Here is a 23,028-nt window from a genome sequence, read left to right as displayed (position 1 = left end):
TATGAAAGTATCCATTCTTTACGATAAGTCACATGACACAGGTCACAGATCTGTCACATGTACACATTGACTGGCCGGGTCGAGTGATCCCGACTACCTACTAGGACAGGACAAATATTTGTGTGAGCGAGAACCTTTGCTTTGAGTTAGGGTATAATTTATCTGTAACATGTATGTTTTTAGCTTGATAGTGTATACATATGAGTATGTTCATATATATATTAGTTGTTTAGTACTCACATACATTATTTTGCTTTGTTTGACGCTAGATGGCGTTGTACGCGAGTCAATAAAAACAGAGATTCGGCCAGTTTTCAGGATTGTCGAAATGTCACTTGTCTAAAGGTTCTCATAAAATATAAAATTACAGTTCGTTGTTACACTACGTATTTAATTCTATTTAATACTTATTTTATCACAACTTTGAGAACTGCATACATAAATAGTGCGAGACAAATGGAGGAGGTATATTTTTTATAAAATACAGATCCTCGCAATTTGTCTGAGTATTACAACGAGTATAAATTAACTTAGAAACAAACTTACATCTTAATGTTACTAACACTATGCTTAAATTTATTTTATTTTAAGTCATTCGACTTTTTTTGTAAAGGCACCATATACAGATTGCGTATCATTAACTTTGTAAATTAAATAGAAGCATATATTTATTTAAAACAAAAGTAGATTGTCTTTTGTTTGAAGCCACGTCGCTGACTTCGAATCTAGTTTTATTCTATGATTTTAATACATCTATCTGTATATTAAACTTATTTCTATTAGCAGTCTAGCACTTATAAACCACGCTTAGATACTAAACTTCAACAAATCAACTGGTATTTGCAATGAGTTTTTTATGTAAACGCGTTCAATGATAATCTAGCAGTCACAATTATCATTTGTAGTCTGTGAACGGAAATCGTTTGAGATATTCAATACTTTTACCCCATTAGGCAATATTAAATTCATGAAGCCGAAAAAAAGAAATCAATCTCTTAAATTTAATACTGAGTTTCATTCAATACAGTTTGATTTTATGTGTGGTACGTAGTCACATTTGCTTAATCTGGCAGTAGGCTGTATTATCAACTGTTTAGCCTCAAGACAGGTTCGCTCTCAAACAACGACTTTTTAAAACATAATTATTCGAGACAAAGATGCAGCTTTACAACACTGGTATATATCTCTTTCCCCATATCATTTTAAAGTATTTATAGTTTAAGAAAGGAGTCTATTTATTTGATTCTGCCTTTGTGTGGGACATACGCGTGATGCGGCGTCCGTCCCTCGCCGCGCCTGAAGCCGCGCGCGGCCGCCAGCACGCCGCCGCACAGCGCCGCGATCAGCAGTCCACACGAGACCATTATGGCTGACAGAGCTGATGTCTTCATACAAGTCTGACCTTCTGGTGTACCTAGTGATAGTACATAAGAATGTTATTTATTGGGATCATATCAAAAAATCCAATCACTCAACAACTTAGAAAAGTCAGTCACTAACTCGTTATAAAATAACCTAAACGAGTACGCATTTTAATAATATAAATTTAATGTTAGTCATCAAACATCAGACCTATAGGTACCTACATTATATTGAGTATGACCTAATTATAGGTAGAAGGTCACATGGCAGATATTGGCCCTAGTTAAAAACTTATATTTGTGTGTCGAGGAATTGAGGTTGACTCTATGACTTAGGATCTGCGACTTTTCGGTAATGGTAATATATAAGTTACAAAAATAGCCTTGGTTTTGGTTCATACCTGTGCTAGCAGCTAACTCGGGGTCCTCCTCGCCCTCCTGCAGTACCCTGAGCGACTGGAACAGCGAGATGTTCTCGGAGAGGCGCGGGGCCACACTGGTCGCCGGGTCCAAGCCCGCCTTGCTGTCTATCGACCGACGCTTCACGCTCTTCATGTTGCGCCAGTGACATGGTTGAGACTGGAAATGGAACTGTTATTTAGTATAAGAAAGTAGGAAGAGGGAGGCCTTTGCCCAGCAGTGGGATCTAAAACAGGCTATATAAAAGTAAATAAGAAAGTATACGTACTGTTGAACTTCGTTATCTCAGTGTTTTACAAAAGCTTTTTTGTCAAGCATGGGCTAGGATTTGCATGAAATCAGTATGTACCCAATTTAAAAGTAAGCTCTCCTATACTGTACATATATTATAGTTATTTTTTTAACCTGCCAGTGTAGCTATCCCACCAAATATTGAACATTTCTGTCGTTACCATTGCAGTGAGTATAATAACTAAGAAAAGGAATTGGTCACACATGTAAATGTGCTTGAAAACTTCAACAAAGACGAAATTAACTGGTCGTACATAGTACATAGATACTTTACTAAAATATTTCTTAAGCTCTCACCGGACATCTTCCGTGACACATCCTGACGTCGCATTCTATATAGAGTGCAGGAGATCCAGTGAACCGAAAGGTCTTCATGTACGCGTACACTTGAGTCTCGAACACTCCGGACTCCGACCATGAGCCGCGGAAACGAGAGATCAGCTTGTCATCTACAGGACATCTGGAATAAATCACAGGTACTTTATTTTATTATTTATTGCCGGGGCAGCTGGGTTGTACGAAAGGGTGACCGTGGTACACGAAGGACAAAGGAATATGGGTGGGTTTTACCCGTTTTACTCAGTAAATATCTGATACTCCCTTCCGTTCAACCCAAAACGGAAGGAGTTATTTGATGACCAAAACAGACATAACTGACCGCCTAAGCGCACCATGACATAAGCACCCATAGTAACAGCACTTGATGCAATGTAGAATAATAGTCTTAACGGCATTCTGTCTAGACGAAACGTGGCCAATGAACATTTGTAATTTTCATGGTGATTTGTAATGTGTTACTCAACATAAGCTAATGCTTGATGACGTTCAACTACCTGCTTTGATAAAGCGCGCATGATTATTTACTGCAGAACAAAAACTAGGAATAGTATAGTAGAAGCTTAGTGACATGAAATGATTAATTTAGGTGTTCCTTTTATCTTGCTTCTGATATTCGTGAAATTAAATCATGGGCGACGCAAAATTTTAGCTAATTTATGCACATGTTTTCCAAATAATCGAATCAAAGTATACCTAATTGTAATGTTTGGAAATTTTAAAGAGCTACTTTAGACACGGCTATGTACACGCATTTGTGTTACGGATAGGCTTTTGACGACCAGCAAGTATTAAATTTATAGTTTCACACATGTTTTTTTGCTGATAATCAAGGATTGGACACACATAACTTACCCATATTCGTCTATAAGTTGTATTCGCTTGGTCGCTCCGTTGTGAGCGAAACAGTCGTTGACCACAATATCAAAGCCATCTGAAATAAAAAAAGGTCTATATTTTATAAGCAAAAAAGACGATGTCAAAATTCATAAGTTACGCATCCTTTTTTGTTAATGATTTATTACATTCGAACACGTTACGATGCCAGCCAGATAAATGATCTCAACGTTATTTCATACACAGAACTACTAACACACCTTAACTAACGTCATTGCTCCCATGCCGTTCCATATAATAAAATTTACCAAAAAACGCAAGAAGATCTCGCGTTTAAAATTGATCAAAATGTTTCTGGGTCCACATTGCGCGAAGTCATGCGATCTTTATATTGTAACCGTTAAGATTTTCGCCCTTAGAGTTACGGTATTTAATTGATATTGGGATATTTAGTTCACTCGGGCTATACGGTAAAAATAACTGGCAATTAAATTGCTTTGTGACAAGTACCATTTAATTGCATTATCTTAAATGACCATTCAGTGTTCCAGTTACGAATCGTTGGACCTTTACTTCTATGCGTGCATGAAAATATTGCTACCAATTGAATTCGTTCCGTGATTATTTTGGTAGGGATGGGTACTAAAATTACCGATATTTTTATGGCCTAGCAACCACCGTGCAAAAGCTCTTACATAAAGTACCTATATTTTTTTAAATCTACTTTGTGAATTATTCACATATACATACTTTTCAGGACTTCATTCAAACTTACATTGTTTAAGACTACTATAATTTGAGAGCCACACTAACCGTAAGCGCTTCTCATGTAGATGAGCAGAGTGAGAGGGTCCCCGACGCGCACTGGCCCAGACACCCGCGCCCCATTCGCTCCGTACCCCGAGCGGATCTCCATGTAGCACTCAGGTGGCTGCAGAGTGAACACCACTGGGTTTCCAGTCGCCACCCTGATAAACAAAGAAATTATTGTAAAGAAACAATGGAACATCGAAATCAAAATAACAGGTTTTGGAGGTCGAGTATTATTTTACATGGCCTGCCCTTCACCGCTTTCTAAGTGCTCTGGCTGTGAAGAAGAAACAGCGCAACGATGTCCACAGCATAGCACGCTTACACTTTTTACAATTGTGTACAATAGGAGACATCGATTCGGTGTCAAATGCTTCTGCACTCGTTTTTTGATCAGGAATAAGTCAAGATTCGTTGTTAAGCGAAGATTTTTGTCAGCTCGCAAATGTAATGTAATTGTAAATGTAAATAAACTAATATAACATTGGGAAACTCGATCGTAGGTTATTAACATAAAAACATATTTCATTTTGTTCAAGATGTAAGACACTGGTATCCATAACGCAAACTTTAGGGCAATTTGTGTGGTTCGCGACCAAAAATAGAATAAACATCGAAAGTTCCACTTTTTCTATTTTAAACAAAACTGAAACCAACATTCCACGCCTGAGTAACTCACGCATTTTATCGATTTAAAGTGGAACGTAGTCAACCAAACACTTATTTTTCCCATTTTCGAAAGAGGTTGTTGGGCCGCATTATATGTAGGCTTCGTATGCAATTGCAACATTAATCAAAGAAGCCTTTATTTTTGAGAAACTATAATTATCCGTTATAGGAGTGCATCATCATTGCCATTTTCCGAAAAAGTTGCCTACATGAAAAAAACAAGAAAAAATGGGAATAAACTCACTCGACGTCCAGAAAAGGGAATGTAACAGTCTTCCAGAAGTCGTATCCATACTCGCAGGTGACCTTGAAGTGTTCGTCCAGTTCCTCCTCGATGAGAGAGTTGTACTGCACCGTTATAGTGTTCCACATCAGATTCTTCTGTCAGATAAATAAAAAAAAATGTTTCCATTAACTTAGTCCCATTAAAAGCAATAATACCCATCAGGCTTGTAATGAACAACTACCGTATTGAGGAAATGCTTAGACGCTTTTATCAATAGTCACAGTTTCCAACATCTATTGTGAACCCAATAAAATACTCCAATTAGACCACATTCGTGAACAGCAGAATATAAAAGAAGCGAAAAATGCAGATGAAGATCGTAAATGCCTAGGTAATCATATTATGTTGTACATTCCCCTACAATACACATAATAAGGTACGAAACATTTTGAAACAAAACCACAAATGTCATAGTACTTTATTTATACACGAATGTTATCACAAGGCGAGAAAAGCTGGTTTGCAAACATGTTACAAAAAAGAAAAACTCATAATTAAATACTTATCTTGTGAAATAATAACATATCCTTATTACTTTAACCGTAAAGATCACCTACATCCTCTTGACAAACTTGACGATAAGACAATATCGTATTAACATAGCTCTTTGTACATAAAAGGCTAAATGATTGCAATCTAATAGGACATAATAAGTCGTGCAATGTACTTGAAATGCCTAGTTACATTTGAAAATAGAGGCTTTCAACAAAGTACCTATTTTGACAACACATTTGTATGATAAGTACTACTTAAGTATTTAGGCTAATTTTGCACTTTACGAATACTTTACATCTATATACCAACAATCAAATAGTTTTGAATCCAAGTGAATTATTTTGAGCCACTTTCGAAATGCTTAAGTTATTCTGCTTCAAAATAGCACACCGCATACCAATGTATAAAAACAACGAGAAAACTACATGTTACGTAATACGTGCACTAATGGTCTTAAAGGAGTAGTTTCATATAATAATCTTTGCACCTATGTAGTAAATGTATCATGAACTCACTTATCGTGTAAGTATGACACTTAGTGCGAGCCATCGACACTTAGGAAAAAGCTCATAAAACTCACTAGCCTGTAAATACTAGGATAGAAAATCATTTTATAATCACCCAACAACTCGATCTAATCTCATATAAATTACTCTGTAACGTAATACACGAGTCCTAGGAGTAATTGTGATATAAAAGCTCTAAGGTGTTATCTAAGCTTCGTGTTAAACCTTTACCGAGTAGAAGGACAATTACCTACACAAGGTCTTCTGCCACATGTTCCAGAAACATTATAGCAGTTCTGGAAACGTGAGAGCATACTTCACGGTGTAGAGCGATATCTCTCTCCCACACCTGATTGAATATAACTTTAAGCGGTTTTAAAAGGTCCATAATACGAAGTTTTGTATGTTCGATGTATTCTTAATATGAACTCACAGTTGGATGTTTTCTGCTGTCGTCGTGTTGCCCATTCCTGCCAAGAGTTCCGCATCTGTTCAACTGGATGTAAAACTCGTAGTAGTCTCGTCCTGTGCCGTTTATGTACATACAATCCGGATCGTAGGAGTAGCCTGGAAATAAAGAATGATGTAAGTTGGATATTTGATTTTGCGTCGATAAATGGGATAATTCGAATTGCGAAATAGTATGCTTAATATATCACCTAATATAACATCTATTACTCCTAATATAACTACGGAAAGAGACATACAATTTAATGACAACGTAAATTGTATTTTTTGAAAATTTCTGAAAGCAAATACTAATTGATGATTTAAAAATTTATTTAATGGTTTATCTGACCCACAAAGATTTCTAAAGTGTCAAAAACCATACCGCACAGACATTGACCTAACCCCAAAACAAAAGTAAAAGAAAGTGTTCAGAAACTGAAACCGCATAATATACCTAAGTGTAGGTTATGTAGGTGACATAGTTCACCGAAACTCGCGAGCACGTTTCTTAGTAAGTTGTTCTTTTACTTAATTACCTTTAAAAGTCATTAGCTGCGTGTTTATTTATAGTGACAGCAATCTAACGGTTATGCGAATTAAGACTGTCCCACGAATCACCAAACAATGCATCTAATCTCACACTAAGAAGGAAAATTATAGACTCTTAGTGTACAGTACATTTTAATATCTAGTAATCTTCTAATAGAGCGTGGTCGGGGTCTATGGTAAACGTTTTCCCGGTTCCCGTGGTTCTCAATATACTTAGGTTTTGCGACAGCTATTTATAGGCAGACTATATAGGTTTGTGAAGTATGGTCAGTCGATGAACCTACTTTGGTAATGACTCAGATGATAAATGGAATATCTTAATGATTGATGGTAAGGGATGGTACAATTCTAAATGATAGTCTGACAAATTAGGCGGCAGGATGATTAGTACCTTTTGTTTGGTTAATGATTGGTCATTTGCTAGTCAAAAAAAAGTAAAATGCATCTTCGCAGTATAGTAGTTAAAGAAATAATCTGCTGTTACCAGCAGCTTTACTCGCTACAAATCGAAAATGATGCCACAAAAACATAAAATCGGGATAAAAGCTATCCTATGTGTTAATCTTGGTTATAAAGTATCCGTGTACCAAGTTTCGTCTAAATCTGTAAAACTTTCGTGTTTCTAATAATAGTGGGATAGTAGGATTTTCTTTACACAGTAAATATTTTCCAAGTGAGCATATTATTTTAAGTAAATACTTATGTACATACAGAGATGATATCTATAATGTTTGTATGAGACATACAATATATGAGAACTTCACGAGTATGATACGGTATGTTCTCATGTACTTGATCGATGATAAGCACGTCGCGAATTTATCAAACCTCGCATCCGACGCTCACGCCCTTTGTGAACTACTGCGGGAGGCTGGTAACGTCGACCAAACCTTTGTGGTCGCTAATACCTACGAGAATCTTACTGAAAGTACTAGATTGAGTTGTGGCTTAGCTGTGACAAAGTTTGGGCAGACGAAATTTTTCAAAGTACTTACTTAATGATTGTCCAAAAATTCAAAAAAGTAGGTAAACCATATCGTTTTTCAATAAAAATAATGACCCTAAAAATCGTTTTGAATTAATTCTAGTCGATGTAATTTAGTCTGAGATATAATACTTCGTAGAGACCAAAGCCTGAGGTAATGAGAAAAACTCTACAAGGAGAGGTCCATATATATTTTTTCTTCTTATTAGATCGAGTGACTGTCAAAATTTAGCCAAATTTTAGGCGACGTCGGCTACACTCGTATGGCTAAACTTTGCTTGGCGACCGACTGTACAACGCCGCGGACATCACACAATGTAAGTTGCAAATATTGCGGTACTTGCTAAGTGATGAATGTAACAATAACGCGGTAATGACACTCGTCTAGTTTACACACTTAATTGTTCCACTTGTCTGCACTGAGGGCTAATGTGATGACTGATTACGTTAAGTTACCTACGTCGCCGTTATAATATGAGAATTTAAGATATGAAAATGATTCCAGTGGGAATTTTACAGTAGTATCCGTTACGGCATTAGTTACATATAAAGGATCCATTTTAGCAAGTAGATAGTGTTAGAGTTAATTGATAAAATAAGCAACCTTTTTAAAAATATCTCTATTACGTTTAAGTATGGACGATTTTTGGATGATGAAAAATGTATGCTGTGTAAATTTCGCTATTACCTGCTGAATAAACAAGTCCGGCGAATGATCCATTGAAACCGACTCTGATCTTCATGAAGTCATCTTGACACTCCGCTTCAATATCTGTTGGAAACAAATTATGCTTGAGAATTATATTAAGATTAAGCTGAAAATACGAAATCGGAGAATATTTTTTCTAAACTGATGGGAAAACATTGTTTTGTTTGTCCATAATACGTCGTCCTGTTCATTCCCCAATCGAACAAAAGTAAGTGACGCAGGCCTTCAAAATATTTTACCTGTGCTAACAAATGTGATACCTACCTAAAACTTACTGTCTTGGATACAAAATGATCCAGCTATTATGTTAACCCCAACCATCTATTAGACACAAAGTTCATATTTCCGCGACACGTCACCTTTTGACTATAATTCCTGTATCCTGTGTATGAATAGTTCAGTAAAAACTAATAAACAGCGAACAAAGGGTTGCGCAAGCGCGGCGCCACGCGCTCCTGCAGATAACATCTCAATTTGTCCGGTTTCACAACCAAGTAGACAACGTTCGCTACCATGTATGGCTATAATTAATTTAAAACCAACTACCACTGTTGACTTTCAGGTCCAAGTCTGTATATAAAAGTGGAATAATATTTACTTGTCAAATATTATTTAAAGAATGTTTGAGACATCTCTTCTCATATCATAAGAAGTTAAGTTAAGAATTATGGGAAAATCATTTTAATTTGTATTATACTCGTAGGTGGGTAACTTCGTAGCGCGTAGCTACAAGGAAATTCTGATGTTTTATAGTGTCTATCAACATAGTTGAATGTACAAACTGATGGATAAGCTACATCAAACTGAATACAGAAACCAGAAAATTGTTGCAAAACCTAAAAATAGCACCACTGTATTCAGTAGCCAGGATAAATCGGTGCAGAGACGACAGTGATTCAAGGAGAAGTAAGGAGGTTTCATTAAGAGACGAATAAATACTACAACTCACACTGCACTCTACTGCCATTGGTCCTGTGCCTGCGGTACTCGCGCTCCCAGGCGGGCGGCTCCCGCCACGCTGTGTCCACCGCCGGCGAGCGCGGCTTGATGCTCACCGGAATGTAGCTGTTCTTCTCTGATAGGAACACCACCTGGCAACAACCGTATTCAAATTCATATTACGCTAAATCGAATAAATTTAATTCGTCAGGAAGCGTTGTTAGACCATCACACAATAGGAGCCCTATAATACTAGATATATTTTTTTGTGTTGACTCCCCAACGTGTTCCATAGTCTAAGAGCCCGTGAACCCCAGACCTTCGTTATTTTATAAAAGCTGAAAGATTGTCAGCGCATACTCCCAACCCAGGTAAGAACGATGGACCATTATGAAGTTTGGGTTATAGTGGCTTAGGCAGGTAAACGGTACTAAAGGTGTGTAAATTACCGATCTAAATTCGTCAAATAATAAAGTGCGATTTTTTGATATTATCTTCAGAATATTATTAAAAATCACGTTATTCATTGCCAGACACTTAACATCGTGGCAACCCCTTGCCAGACACCCTTAATGTTCATGAAATTATAGTTTAACTTACGTTATAGTATAAAAGCTGATTTTTATATATAATACTTGGGTAATAAGTAGATGATGTTTCCTCATTAGCCAGACATTTTTTATAGTTCCAACCCCTTGCCAGACAAGCATGTAGGGTAGCTGTAGGAGCGAGCGCGAGGCAGTATGTATATAAGTGGGTGCGAGTGAGATGCGTTTGTATTGTTTAGTATTTAATACATGCTTACATCAACTAAAACAATAATATGTGCTATCTTCAATTATTATTAATTAAATATTCGTTATAAATGATAAGAATAACATTAATTATATCATTACTTACGTTAAAGTGTAATAGCTGATTTTTATATATAATATTTGGGTAATAATTAGATGATATTTCCTTATTAGCCAGACATTTTTTATAGTTCTAACCCCTTGCCAGACAAACATTGTATGTCTTAAGAAGAGATTTGTGATTAGAATGACTCATGCAAATAAACTTTTTGGCGCAGATTTATTTAACTAATAATCTATGTAAATTTTAAAAACATCTTAAGGAAAGACATTCGATGCTACAATTACCTTAAATTGTTAAAAAATTTAATTTATTTTATCAAAAACAGGTTTAAAAAAAAAGCCAAAAAATAAAATATTTTTCAAAAATTTAATTAAAAATAGGTTAATGATGCTACAAGTATTAACGTTGATGTATTAACGTCTTTAAATGTTTCTTTTTCTTGCTCTCTTTCAACAATCTTTTGAGAATTTTTTGGTTCTGAGGTAAAATATTTTTTCATTAGCCCTGTGAATGATTTGTAACATTCCCTGTGATAGCCACCCTCTGTGTATTCACGTGGAAAAATGATGTCATTGTACTTAAGGTTATGTTTTTTTCGCAATTTTAAAATTAATTCACATTTTTTCAATGTCTCGTCAGAAAATAATGTTATTTTGAGACTACTTTTGTTGCAAATAACACAAATTAATGTATCACCCATGACTTATTTTTAATACAAAATCACTTTTATTTAAAAAGTCACATAAACAAATTGTAAACTTATAATCTACGTATCATACTATAAAATATTATTTATCACTACTTTTTTTTGCAAATAACACAAATTAATGTATCACCTATGATTTGTTTTTATAATACAAAATCACTTTAATTTAAAAAGTCACATAAACAAATTGTAAACATATAATCTACGTATCATGCTATATTATATTATTTTAGCTGATGTAAACATGTACTGAGTACTAAACAATACATGCGCAGTAGAAATAACAACTGCGCAGTGAGGGATCGCGGTAGACTTAACTCGCCATCTCACTCGCACTCACTCATATACATACTGCCTCGCGCTCGCTCCTACAGCTACCCTACATGCTTGTCTGGCAAGGGGTTGGAACTATAAAAAATGTCTGGCTAATGAGGAAACATCATCTACTTATTACCCAAGTATTATATATAAAAATCAGCTTTTATACTATAACGTAAGTTAAACTATAATTTCATGAACATTAAGGGTGTCTGGCAAGGGGTTGCCACGATGTTAAGTGTCTGGCAATGAATAACGTGATTTTTAATAATATTCTGAAGATAATATCAAAAAATCGCACTTTATTATTTGACGAATTTAGATCGGTATTTTACACACCTTTAGTACCGTTTACCTGCCTAAGCCACTATAACCCAAACTTCATAATGGTCCATCGTTCTTACCTGGGTTGGGAGTATGCGCTGACAAACTTTCAGCTTTTATAAAATAACGAAGGTCTGGGGTTCACGGGCTCTTGCTCTAAAAGTAAGTATCAATTGAATTTCTTCGATAAAATCTATTCAATCATAATGTAATTCATAAGTGTCGTATCGGAGCCTTAAATTAAAAATTGAGCATCAGATATGCGGCAAAATACATTGTTTGTATACCTTATCTAAATGACTCATTTTGTATAATGCATTCCTACATGAAGAGCGCGTACGAGGAGGTAGCACTTGGAGGTTTCGCAACACGATAGCCCTGAGATAACACGAACTAACTACCACCTTCCGGAACACGCGACTTTTGACTGCCTTCAAAGCATTTTACAACCTCCGCTAATTAGCCACTTAAACCTCTAAAACAAATGCAACAAAAATATGAGCAGAAGTAAAACCGTTAACGACTTAGCGGTGAGCATTGCAACTCCACTGCATCCATTAACGACTGAGTACTGAACAAAAAATCAAAACAAACTATTGAATTATGGCGCCGGTAATTCACCATTTCACAGTTCGACCCCTTGAACGTTTAGCACAAAAAAGTCACAAATGACAGTAAGTGTGCCAGGGCAGTTCGCACGCCGGCTGCTAGTGCTTACGCATTATAAAATTGGGCCAGTGGAGTGATGGTAAGCGGCGCCACATCACTTTGACAAATTGATTTCTATATAAAAAAAACAAATAGCGATATTGAGGCCACATCACGGTGCGTCATACCATAACTTATCTGGATTGGGAACACTTTCATAACTATTGAAATAAGATAATAACGAGCACTTTCCTCTTAGTTTAAATAAGTTGAAAATATTTTGGACAATTCGGCTTTCTCATAACATTCGAACACAATGTAACAATGAATTCAATCAATTCCTGTAACTGTTATCCAATTTTAATTACTTCGGCTGAACCGTGACAGCTTTGTATTTCACGGCATAATTACAATTAAACACAAATATTTGACAATCGGACCTTTAACGTCTTCATCACGTTCACAGCGCGGTGAGGCTCGTAAATGGGCTATTTGTACTCAAAATTGAAGCGACGCGTATTTTAGTTCTTGTTTTATTTCCCTTAAAAAGCTTTACCTACATTCGTGTCTTTCCTATTTTGTTTTGGTTGCCCATAAGCTAACTGTTGTTTGGATTGGTAAAAACAAAATATAAAGATCTTCCTGTGAAAAAAGCAGTGCCTTAAAGATTATTCTCTGCCTACTAGATGTTGCTCGCGGTTTCGCCTGCTACAAATCGAAAAAATCCCTCGGTTGTTATATCGGGATAGAAACTATTCTATGTTAATCCTGGTTATAAACTGTCTGTGTACCAAATTTCATCTTATTCCGTTCAATGGTTTTTGCATGACAGAGGAACATTTTCTATAGGATGAAAAAGCGATTGCACTCTACTCAAACTAGTATCATTACTTTCAGAAAACATGGAAGAACTTTTCGAACGGCTAATTAAATACAACTCTTAATTGTTTACTCTATATTGTTAAAGGAAAGCAGTCGTTTGTAGGGCACGCGGCTTGTGACCGACGTTCATGGTTTAGATGCAATGTGAGTCAAAGAACAGCTATCCCGCTAGTCACTGCAGGTCAGAGATGGCTATCTCTGTTCTAACAAACATGCGTCTCGGCGTCGACAATACGCGTAACACTGGATGCAGTTCTCACGATGTAATTCGATTATGATAATTAATTGTATGCTTTTATGTGTCTGTTTGATGCGATAAACTTTAATGAACTAAAGAACTAGTGAGCTATTTCTTCGGTCTACTGTTTTCCCAAGCTATGAGGTTGGCTTCTAGTCTCAAGCGCTCATTGCTGAAGCTGAACTAAGACTTGCAATCAGATAGGAAGATAATAGACTTGATTTAAAAATAATTCGTTTTAAAAAACGTTCGTCAAAGCTTTTATTGAAAATATTTCACAAAATCGTAATCTAATACTGTTCACACGATTCCATTTCATTCAAACGATGCATTCTCAAGAACATTATAACCGACAATTTAATTAAACAAGCAACATAGATAAATCATTTTTATACGTTCGCGAAACGCCATAAATCTACACCGGAACTACAGATGATAACCTAATCAGATTAGAAGAGCCCTTCGCAAGAATATTGTATTGCACAAGCTGAGTCCGCGGCGTGGCCTCCCCATTCAGCGAGGACCGCAGTACTAGAGTTAGGCAACGAGCTGACTGTACTGTGCTACTGTACGGCAGAACGCGGCTGCTCACGCGTATAACACATATAATAGATTTTATTCTCCATGTATTCGATTTTTCAATTGGTTGCATTGAGCTGAAAATATGACGGTCACTCTTGCTTAAGTAAAATCTATTTTGTGTGTTAAAAAATATAGCTAGGAAGACATTATCAATTTGATATTGAATTTCGACTTATGAATAATTTATTCCCGCTCTATTTACTAAAGAAATAGCATCATCAATTATATTGCTTTTCTACTATATAAATATCCATATTGTTTGTCATAGGAGGTGTAATGACAAACATATCAAGTGAACTTCATACCTCATACCAAGCACAAAATGACCGTAAAACCAATGTCACAAATAAGTGCAGCAATTCTGCAAAACGAAAGGAAAAGATAGACTGTATCAAATCATGTATTCTTAGAAGAATTCTTTCAATCAATCCATCAATGCTCGTACAAATGGGTGTAAATTGGTCGCTATTATGGCGTACCTTTCACCCATTTCTATGTTTAGGCCTGCGGTAATTGTGCGCGACTGTGACGATTATTTCGACCGACACTTATTTATTTTGCGCCCTCAAATGTGCACTGTCTACACTTTTTGTCGTTGGGCAATTAGTTTAAAAGTGAAAATGCGTTACGTTTCATTTATGTTGCATGTTTAATTCTGAACTTAATTTGTATTGAGTTAAGGATTTGTTTCTTCGATTTCCGTGAAAGTGAACTGATTGGAGCCGCTTGTATTGTTAACCTTTCTATACTATTTAGATTACCTATCAATTTGAACTAGTATTGACAAACCTAGACGTCTTCTGTGTTGTATTGTGAGAAACAACAATAGTTTTCGATTGTCTTCATTTCAATTCATACTGCCTCAACAAAAAGATTCAGCAATCTAAAAATTTTGCGAATAATTGAGTTATAAATCCTAGTTAACGAATCTGGCTATTTTCAGAGCCATTAAACACGATGAAAGGGACAGGGCTGACCGGTGGTGTATTCTTTTATATCGAGAAATAGCTCATTGTTCTAAGTTACATTACTCGCATACACACGTGCGTACTACTAAAAACGTTAGCACTTCAAGGCTGAATCGGGATCGGGTAAGAGTGAAACTTGTTGCATAAATTACTACTAAAAATTAGCATTTTAACTGGTATTCGCCTAACAGTAATTGCTTTTGATTATTTTGAGTAACTGTCGATATTTTAGATTCAGCTAAGGCTTTAAAATATGAAATTGTTTTTGGTGACTTACCGGATCCTGCTCACTTCCGTCACTTTTTAAGGCCTCTCTCGTTTCATTCTGAAAAAGAAGTTACATTCGTAAAATTTCGTTAAAATCTTAAAATTAGATTCTAAAATCGTAAAAGAGCATTTTTGAGGGGACTGTGGTCTTAGAATATTTATTTAAAGAAAAGAAAAATAAATTTACCAATAGCTTTATCGGAGGGTGACCAAAATAAACCTTTTGCTTGGTTCCGGAGCAGTTACGATAAAAAAAACCTACGTCAAGCCTTACCTTATTGTTATTCAAAGGTATTGGATCAGGCGGGTCGTCCCCAGAGCCCTCGTGCAGCTCGGACGACGCGGACGACGACACCGACACCACCGACACCTCCGTCGACTCCGAGTACTCCGCCGAGTCCAAGTGCTGAGACGCCGAGTACACCTGAATGGAGTTGACATGTTTCGTACACAACTGAAGGGATTTAAAAAGTCGTAATCGTACTGTTTTTATTTGTCTCGTATAGGTTAGGTCTTTTTTCAAATCGGACAAGTAGCTCCTGAGATTCACTTCAAACAAAGAGGCTCTTCAAATTTATAATATTAATAAAGATAAAGTATCCTCTGCAGTATAAATTAAAAGTATTACCACCAAAATCATGTGAAAGTTTAATTTTTATAAGCTGATCTTAAAAAGAAACTTGATTTAGAAATTCACAGGCTATAAACATCTTATAAATTCTATAATTAGATGCATATACAATAGTTGTAAGATAAAAACTTAAAATTTGAGATGAAACGAGTAATTATGTAACAAAGACAAACTTGAATGGATCTAGTGCAAACGCTTCACATAATAGGATCTATCGTAGCAAATCATATAAAACAAAAATAAGACCTAGTTTCTGCCTTTGTATTTAACAATGAGCATTATTTTCCAGTAGCTAAGACGAACGAAAATCAATTTAGATTTAACTTGATAGCAAATATCAGGTTGAATTGCCAAAGCATTGAATTTCTAAGAAAACTAATAAGGTCAGAGATTATTCAAATCCATTATCTACGAACATTAAAGTATACAAAGAAATAATACAGCCAGTACTTACTCTGGAGATAATAAAACTGCAAACAATGAGGAATCTGAAACAAAATTAAATTTTATACGTCTGACTTGTAAATAAAAATAAAAACAAAATTATACATGCAAATAAATAAAGAAATTCAATAACATGTTCCGAGCAAACCGAATTGAATCGTGATACATTCTAATGATTACTTATATCGACAAACAAATGTAACTAAATGTGGGTAAACTTGGTTCAGCGTATACGAGACATAGAGTAAGAGCGTCACAGAGGCTAAGCCGTTTCAGCCCTAACCGAGCACTTACTACGTGCATTACACATATCATTGTCCGTAGGAAAACTTTCAATTGAATGTACAAAATGAATATCGCAATTAACTTACGTCTACAATATTTAATCATTTTCTGACATTTTATTGATCAGCTGTTGCCCGCGACTTCGTTCCCGTGGGCAGAAGATATAAGTTATGATTTATACCTGGCCTGTTTTTTTTTACATTTTCCATTGTACCTATCTTCGCTCCTATTAGTCGCAGCGTGATGGTTTATAGCCTAAAGCCTTCCTCGATGAATGGTCTATTCAACACAAAAATTTTCAATTTGGATCAGTAGTTCCTGAGATTAGTGCGTTCAAACAAACAAACTCTTCAGCTTTATATATTAGTAAAGATGAAGCTTTTTGTAACAAGCGACGAAAAACTTATCTCCGATAAGTTGGTATGAACAGCAGAAGTATGTATAACCTATACTACTGTAACAACACTACCTTTAGCTTATTTACAGGCCAGATCAATTCGAAACAACGACAGTACCTATCAGATGTATTCGTAGGTGGCCTGCCGATTGCTACGCATTTGTATAGACTTCTGCCTCTGTAGGGTATGTATTCTTTGGCCCCAGCTTCGGTGCATTGTTCCCAAGTAATGCTACCACCTAATGATGGGTCAAAAGACACGGCAGAGTAATGACAGGGTTCGAGATTGGATTGATCCCAGAGAATCAATATCAATTACTTGTCCGCCAACAAAATTGTTGTATCACGTACAGTTTGCGATGTAAATATTATACATTACGCAATTTCAATTTAAACTTCACGTTATGTTTGTAATGTGAATGGTTTCTGTAAAAGGTAAAGGTGAATGAATCTTGTTGTTTAGTCATGTTTACGGTTAGAGTTTTTGTGAATATTTTTTTTCTATTAAGGAAACTGGATCTATGAAATTTTAATACAATTTTCCAAGGTATACAACCTTTTAGTGTAACGATTATAAATGTTGAACAACACAACTAAGTTTGTAAATAAGAATTTAATAAAAGAATACCTTAGAAATTATTCTCATACTTTTTATTACCTGAGCGACACGAATTATTTATTATTTTGTTAAAATTAGTAAAAACAATTAGTCAGTGTTGGGTATTTTAATACCTACATTGTACATGAAAAATACCTAAAATTATGTCTGAATATAACAAAAAAAAATACCTAAGCAATAAGAATCGTCTCAAGATTTACATTATTTTCTACTAATGTAAGGAGTAATGTGCCTCGGTCAGTGACCCCCGGCCACCGAGCCGTGACCTCTAGTATCCTTCAGATTCGATAAACTAATCAAAATCGATGAATCATTGGAGTACTATCCCGTGTCGTATGACCGTCGGCGAAAATGAAGTTAATCTTTCACCGATTTGTATGAAGAAAAAGATGGTAATAGTCGCAGATAACTATGGTTTTAGCTTTTATTCGATTGGCAAAAATAGTAAATACGATTCATGTATATCAAATATCCGGAAAGTTTCCTATGTTTCAGAACGATAATGTGCATCCTGCGACATATTGTTCCATCTTTAGAACCAGAACAGTACATTTGGAAAAGTGTCCTAAAGTTATTAATTATACGTGTCCTAACTGGCTATGTTGAATATTGTCCTCATTAAAATTCACTTAGTACCTACCTACTTTTAAATACGTATATTTTCCTACGTCGTGAAAATATAACAGAACATCGCACTTCGAGGCGAACAATAACAACTAGCATTACATAACAACCAAACATGATTCCGCATTCGAATTCCAGCGTTTCGTGATTGTGTTCGCGATTAATCGATGACCGAACGATCTGATCATCGTTAAACTTATAATCGTTTTGATTTCGTGATCGAGAATCGGGTCCGTTATTCGTGCACATCCAGAGGGCGACATGGCGTAATGCCCCGTTTTGTAGGAGAGCCCGCTTTGTAGGATCGCCCTCGGGGGATTTGAGTTGACTGAAGTGCACGAACTAAACTCAGACCTTAGGTTACCTAGCGGTGAGTTTTGTCATTTTTGCTTTTATTCATCAAAATTCTAACGGATTTTCGTTAAGATTTTCATTTAGTAAATCAATATAGTCTCTACATGCTTCACCAAAAGTATTACAATCTTGCTTGTAAAATATTATGTAATTTTGAAATGTCAAGAATATTTTATTAACGCTCTCTGAAATAAAACAAAAAAATCGAGTACAGTACCACGTTTTAAAAAACCAACGTTAGAAAACCATTTTGTTATTATAAGCAAGCAAACTCTACAATTACAGTATATCAGAATGTACTCTGTGCTCTACAAGTTAGCATTTCCAATTAAATCTCGTAGAGAGTTCGTAGCACTTTGACGCGAGTCGTTGATGTCTTTTGTTCACGCGTCACATGTTCCGATTGGTTACGACCGTGTAAGGCTGTAGTCGCAGTATTTTTAGTATTTAGCCGCCAGAGGTTGAATTATATTGAATTTGGGGTTAAATGCATATTTGAAAAATAGCATTTCTTTTTACATATTCTTTTTAACGTACTTGCTACGCAATCTACTGTAGTCTTCAAACACATCAATTTCATTATTCAATCGATTGATTTATAAAATTGAAGTGCTATAGATGTAAATTGTTATAAATTAGCATACTTGAATAAAATAAATAACTCTTGAAAATAGTTAACACAGTAAATCATAAACAAAAAAAATATAATTCTGTCCATCTAAGATTTATAACAAAATATAACTATGATTGTTATCAGCAAAAAAGTAAAACCAAGATTAAGAAACTCGTAGAATAGGTTAACCGTACTTTACGCACAAATAGATCGATCAGTGAGATTACTTTGTTGCAGTATTATTTTAATCTTAAGGGTGGATTTAGGCGGATGATAATATATAATACGTGTGACGCAAACATGTGGATATTGTTTCCACTTACAAATGTTTCATAGTCTTCAAGGGCTCTTCAATGATCAGAGAAGCTTGAATTTCTTTAAAGTAGTTGTTACTTTTTGAAATCTTATTATCACATCGAAGTGTAAACCCACTTAAGTTTTACAACTTTTCCTTTTTACCAGTTCCCGTTGCATGAGCGCGTTTGCTAGGTGCAAACGCGCTCATGCAACGGGAACTATTGAAGAGCCCTTGAAGACTATGAAACATTTGTAAGTGGAAACAATATCCACATGTTTGCGTCACACGTATTATATATTATCATCCGCCTAAATCCACCCTTAAGATTAAAATAACACCCTTAAAATAACATTTACTTATACTTATCGTTATAATCACGAATCATGTTTGTAATATCTAAACCCTTTTTTTTGTATCTATCAATCTGCACTACACTCTCATTTAAATTATTACAGCTCTACACCGGTTACGTAAATAATTCACATTCGCTACACTACGCAGTTCAGTATTCAAATGCTAAATAAATAAATCATTTTTACGAGCAACACATAAATTTCACTACAAAGGTAAGGGTTACTAAACGGATGCTTATATCACAGTTCCTGTTTCAAATTAATTCGGTTGCATAACCAGTGAGTCTTCGGCTTGGTTCGGCGGCGCTCGGAACTGCTCGGCCTCGCTCGGCTTCCTACATCTCCTACCGTAATGGCCTCATTTCCACTTCCTCGCTTGCATTCTACGTGCATGCGCTTAGTAAGTAGGTCGTTATATGTGTTCAAGGACGTTGGTAGGGAAATTGATACATTTTCGAGACAAGTTTAAGATTGATGCATTTCATCGGTCGATTTTTTTTTTAAAGCTGATGTTGATGAGTATCCTAGCTGGCTTGCCTTTCTTTTGGATCTAAAGTAATAGGTTAACTAAATTGGCTAGATATGAAAATAAAAAAGACATGCATAAGCATTGGACTTTTAAAAACCCAAGATGACTTTTAAATATTAAGTATAAATCAATCAGAAATAATTATCTTGATCTCAGGTCAGTAAATTCAAATCAGTAACGATATCATAAATATCAATTATAAAGAATCACGGATGAAGAAGAATCCACAGGCTCCAGAAGCAAAAGCGTTTCATCTTGACCAAGTTGCATAGCAAGTGATGATAAGATGTGAAACGAAGGGTGGTCGTTTAGCACGTGCGAGGCAGGGCGCGGCGCGGAACGCACCGTTACTGCACGGCTGGCGTGACATGCGGCTCACACCTCGACACTCCGTCACCCGCGCCGTGACCTGTGCAACTGTCACACATTACCTCCACGACACAAATGTCCGACACATATTTTATTGAAACACTGTTTTCGTCTGTGTCCCATCCTCATAAGCTAAGTTTACTCTCAGATTTATTTCGAGATGTACCTACATCAATCAATTAACTCAATCTATCGATGTCATTGCTGAACGTAAGCTCCTAAAATGTGACAAAGAACCTGGTCTACCAATTTCTGCGTCCATGCAAATGTCGGATATAAATTGTCATTTTTGATTGAGTATCTTATTATCTCGAATACTGTCAATGTAGGTATGGCAATGAATGACTTTTATTCACAAACATAAGCCCGGGATTTTTCGTGGTATACTGGGGTAAATCTACATTTAGTAATTGGATGGGTCTACTAAAGCTAACTTGACAATGTCATCAAATCATTAAGGCTACAACTGATTGTTTAGTTAAAATTGATTGTCAAATCTGGCGTACCCGGGGTACCCAGTTAAAAACCGTTCTCCTATTTCTCTGCCATTTGTTTAAAGCCATCCATCAAACTTTGCGTAAGTTTATATATTTCCATAAACTAGAATGAAAGAAGTGACGCATCATTTGAAAAGCGAAGTTATCATTCTTAAGTTAAACCTCATAGCAAATTCCTCGAAGATGTGATCTGAGCAAAATGCTTTTATAAACATCACGACCAATGCCCACTTGATTGTATCGCTTTAAACGACAAGTTTACGACTATATAAGAACTAGATACTTTATAAGAAGCAAAAACGTCTACAGTTAAGATCTTATGAAAATATTTGACATACCAACTATAACATATTGTCTACCGAAACGAATTCAGAATAAAAAAAAACTTCAAAAGTAATTTATGCGAATTGTGTGAGCTTTAGTGAGAATGAATCTTAAATAGGCTTAAGTAGTTCGTTAATTGAAGCTCTGAGACAGGCAGTAAAAATCAGTTGGATGTTAACTCAAATATATTTTCTCCGGAAGGCAACCACTTAGATAGGTAGGTTAGCATTTATATGAATCATGGAAAGCTTTACTTTTTGACCAATATCATTTCGTTATTCTAAAAACGACAAAGGCCCTGAATGAATGCAGTCTAGCTAGAAATGAGAACAATAGTACAATAAATTATCTTGCGGTAAACTGCCGAATCTGTAGGTAAGACGGCCTTAAACCTGCGGCAGCTGCTCAAATTGATGCTTTTGAAGCTCCGATGCAAATAAGCCATGCCTTTTATTCCGTTCAAGCGTAGCGGGGTCACAGAACTAGTACAAATATAATTTAGTAGTTGCGTCGCGGATTTATTTCTACGGATTTATTTGTACATTCATAACCCTGAAATCGTTTTCTGACAGGTCGTCACAAATGGAGTGCATAACTGAAATTGATATTCATTTTATCCGGTAACGACAGTTTTATGACACACACCAACGTTTAATCGCATTTTCATAACTTTACACTATACCGAATTTATGTAATAAACATATAATACGACGTGAATTGTCTTATTGAAATTTAAGTTTTACCCATTTGTAGATATATTTATCAAATGTAATCAATAAACAAAAATTCATCTTAAAATCATTCCCAAATTTACCTGACACTCGGCACCATTTTGCACTAAGCGATACACGCTTCACACTGGTTCATTCGATATTCACTGCCACTACAATTCGAGCTTCAATAGATCACTTGCCGCGGATGCGTGCGTGAGTTCGCGGTAACAATCGGTAGCGACAACGAACAATGGAGCGCGGCCGACTCTCGCGGCGTCTGACCATCAAGTGTTGGTGTGAGGTGAGGCAGCGGCCAGCCTCCAGCGAGCCTCCTCATCCGCGTCGTTCCGAGTGCTTCCCGCTGCGGCCCGCGCGGCAACCGCGAGGGGGGCCCTAATCACTTCCAAAACCATTCCAACAAACAATGTCCAGGTGCAAAACTGTCACGCTTAATCTAACCCGACTAATGACGAGTTCAAAGGCAATTAGCCTGTATGTACCTACTTAAACTACGGACGACTACCGAAATCTATCATTAAAGCAA

General features: G+C 36.0%; 1 protein-coding gene across 2 annotated transcripts; it reads right to left on the bottom strand.

Moving 5' to 3' along the window:
- Nucleotides 1–372: 372 nt before the first annotated feature.
- LOC113494512 lies at nucleotides 373–22,957 on the bottom strand. Of its 2 annotated transcripts, none has more exons than XM_026872892.1 (13): nucleotides 22,586–22,957; nucleotides 16,520–16,553; nucleotides 15,709–15,858; nucleotides 15,445–15,492; nucleotides 9,654–9,795; nucleotides 8,684–8,767; nucleotides 6,445–6,578; nucleotides 4,969–5,105; nucleotides 4,059–4,213; nucleotides 3,264–3,342; nucleotides 2,370–2,532; nucleotides 1,763–1,940; nucleotides 373–1,414 (listed from the first exon to the last, which is right to left on the bottom strand). In XM_026872892.1, exons 1-13 carry the CDS (start codon nucleotides 22,600–22,602, stop codon nucleotides 1,236–1,238), a joined length of 1,500 nt encoding a protein of 499 aa, XP_026728693.1. In that variant the 5' UTR covers nucleotides 22,603–22,957; the 3' UTR covers nucleotides 373–1,235. The 2 variants fall into 2 exon arrangements, with proteins under 2 accessions (XP_026728693.1, XP_026728694.1); XM_026872893.1 differs by having other exon boundaries at nucleotides 4,969–5,102.
- Between the last annotated feature and the right edge of the window lie 71 nt (nucleotides 22,958–23,028).

This window comes from Trichoplusia ni, chromosome 5 (genome assembly GCF_003590095.1).
Source record: "Trichoplusia ni isolate ovarian cell line Hi5 chromosome 5, tn1, whole genome shotgun sequence".
In the NCBI taxonomy this organism is placed as follows: Eukaryota; Metazoa; Arthropoda; class Insecta; order Lepidoptera; family Noctuidae; genus Trichoplusia; species Trichoplusia ni.
This window is presented reverse-complemented; position numbering and strand designations above follow the sequence as displayed.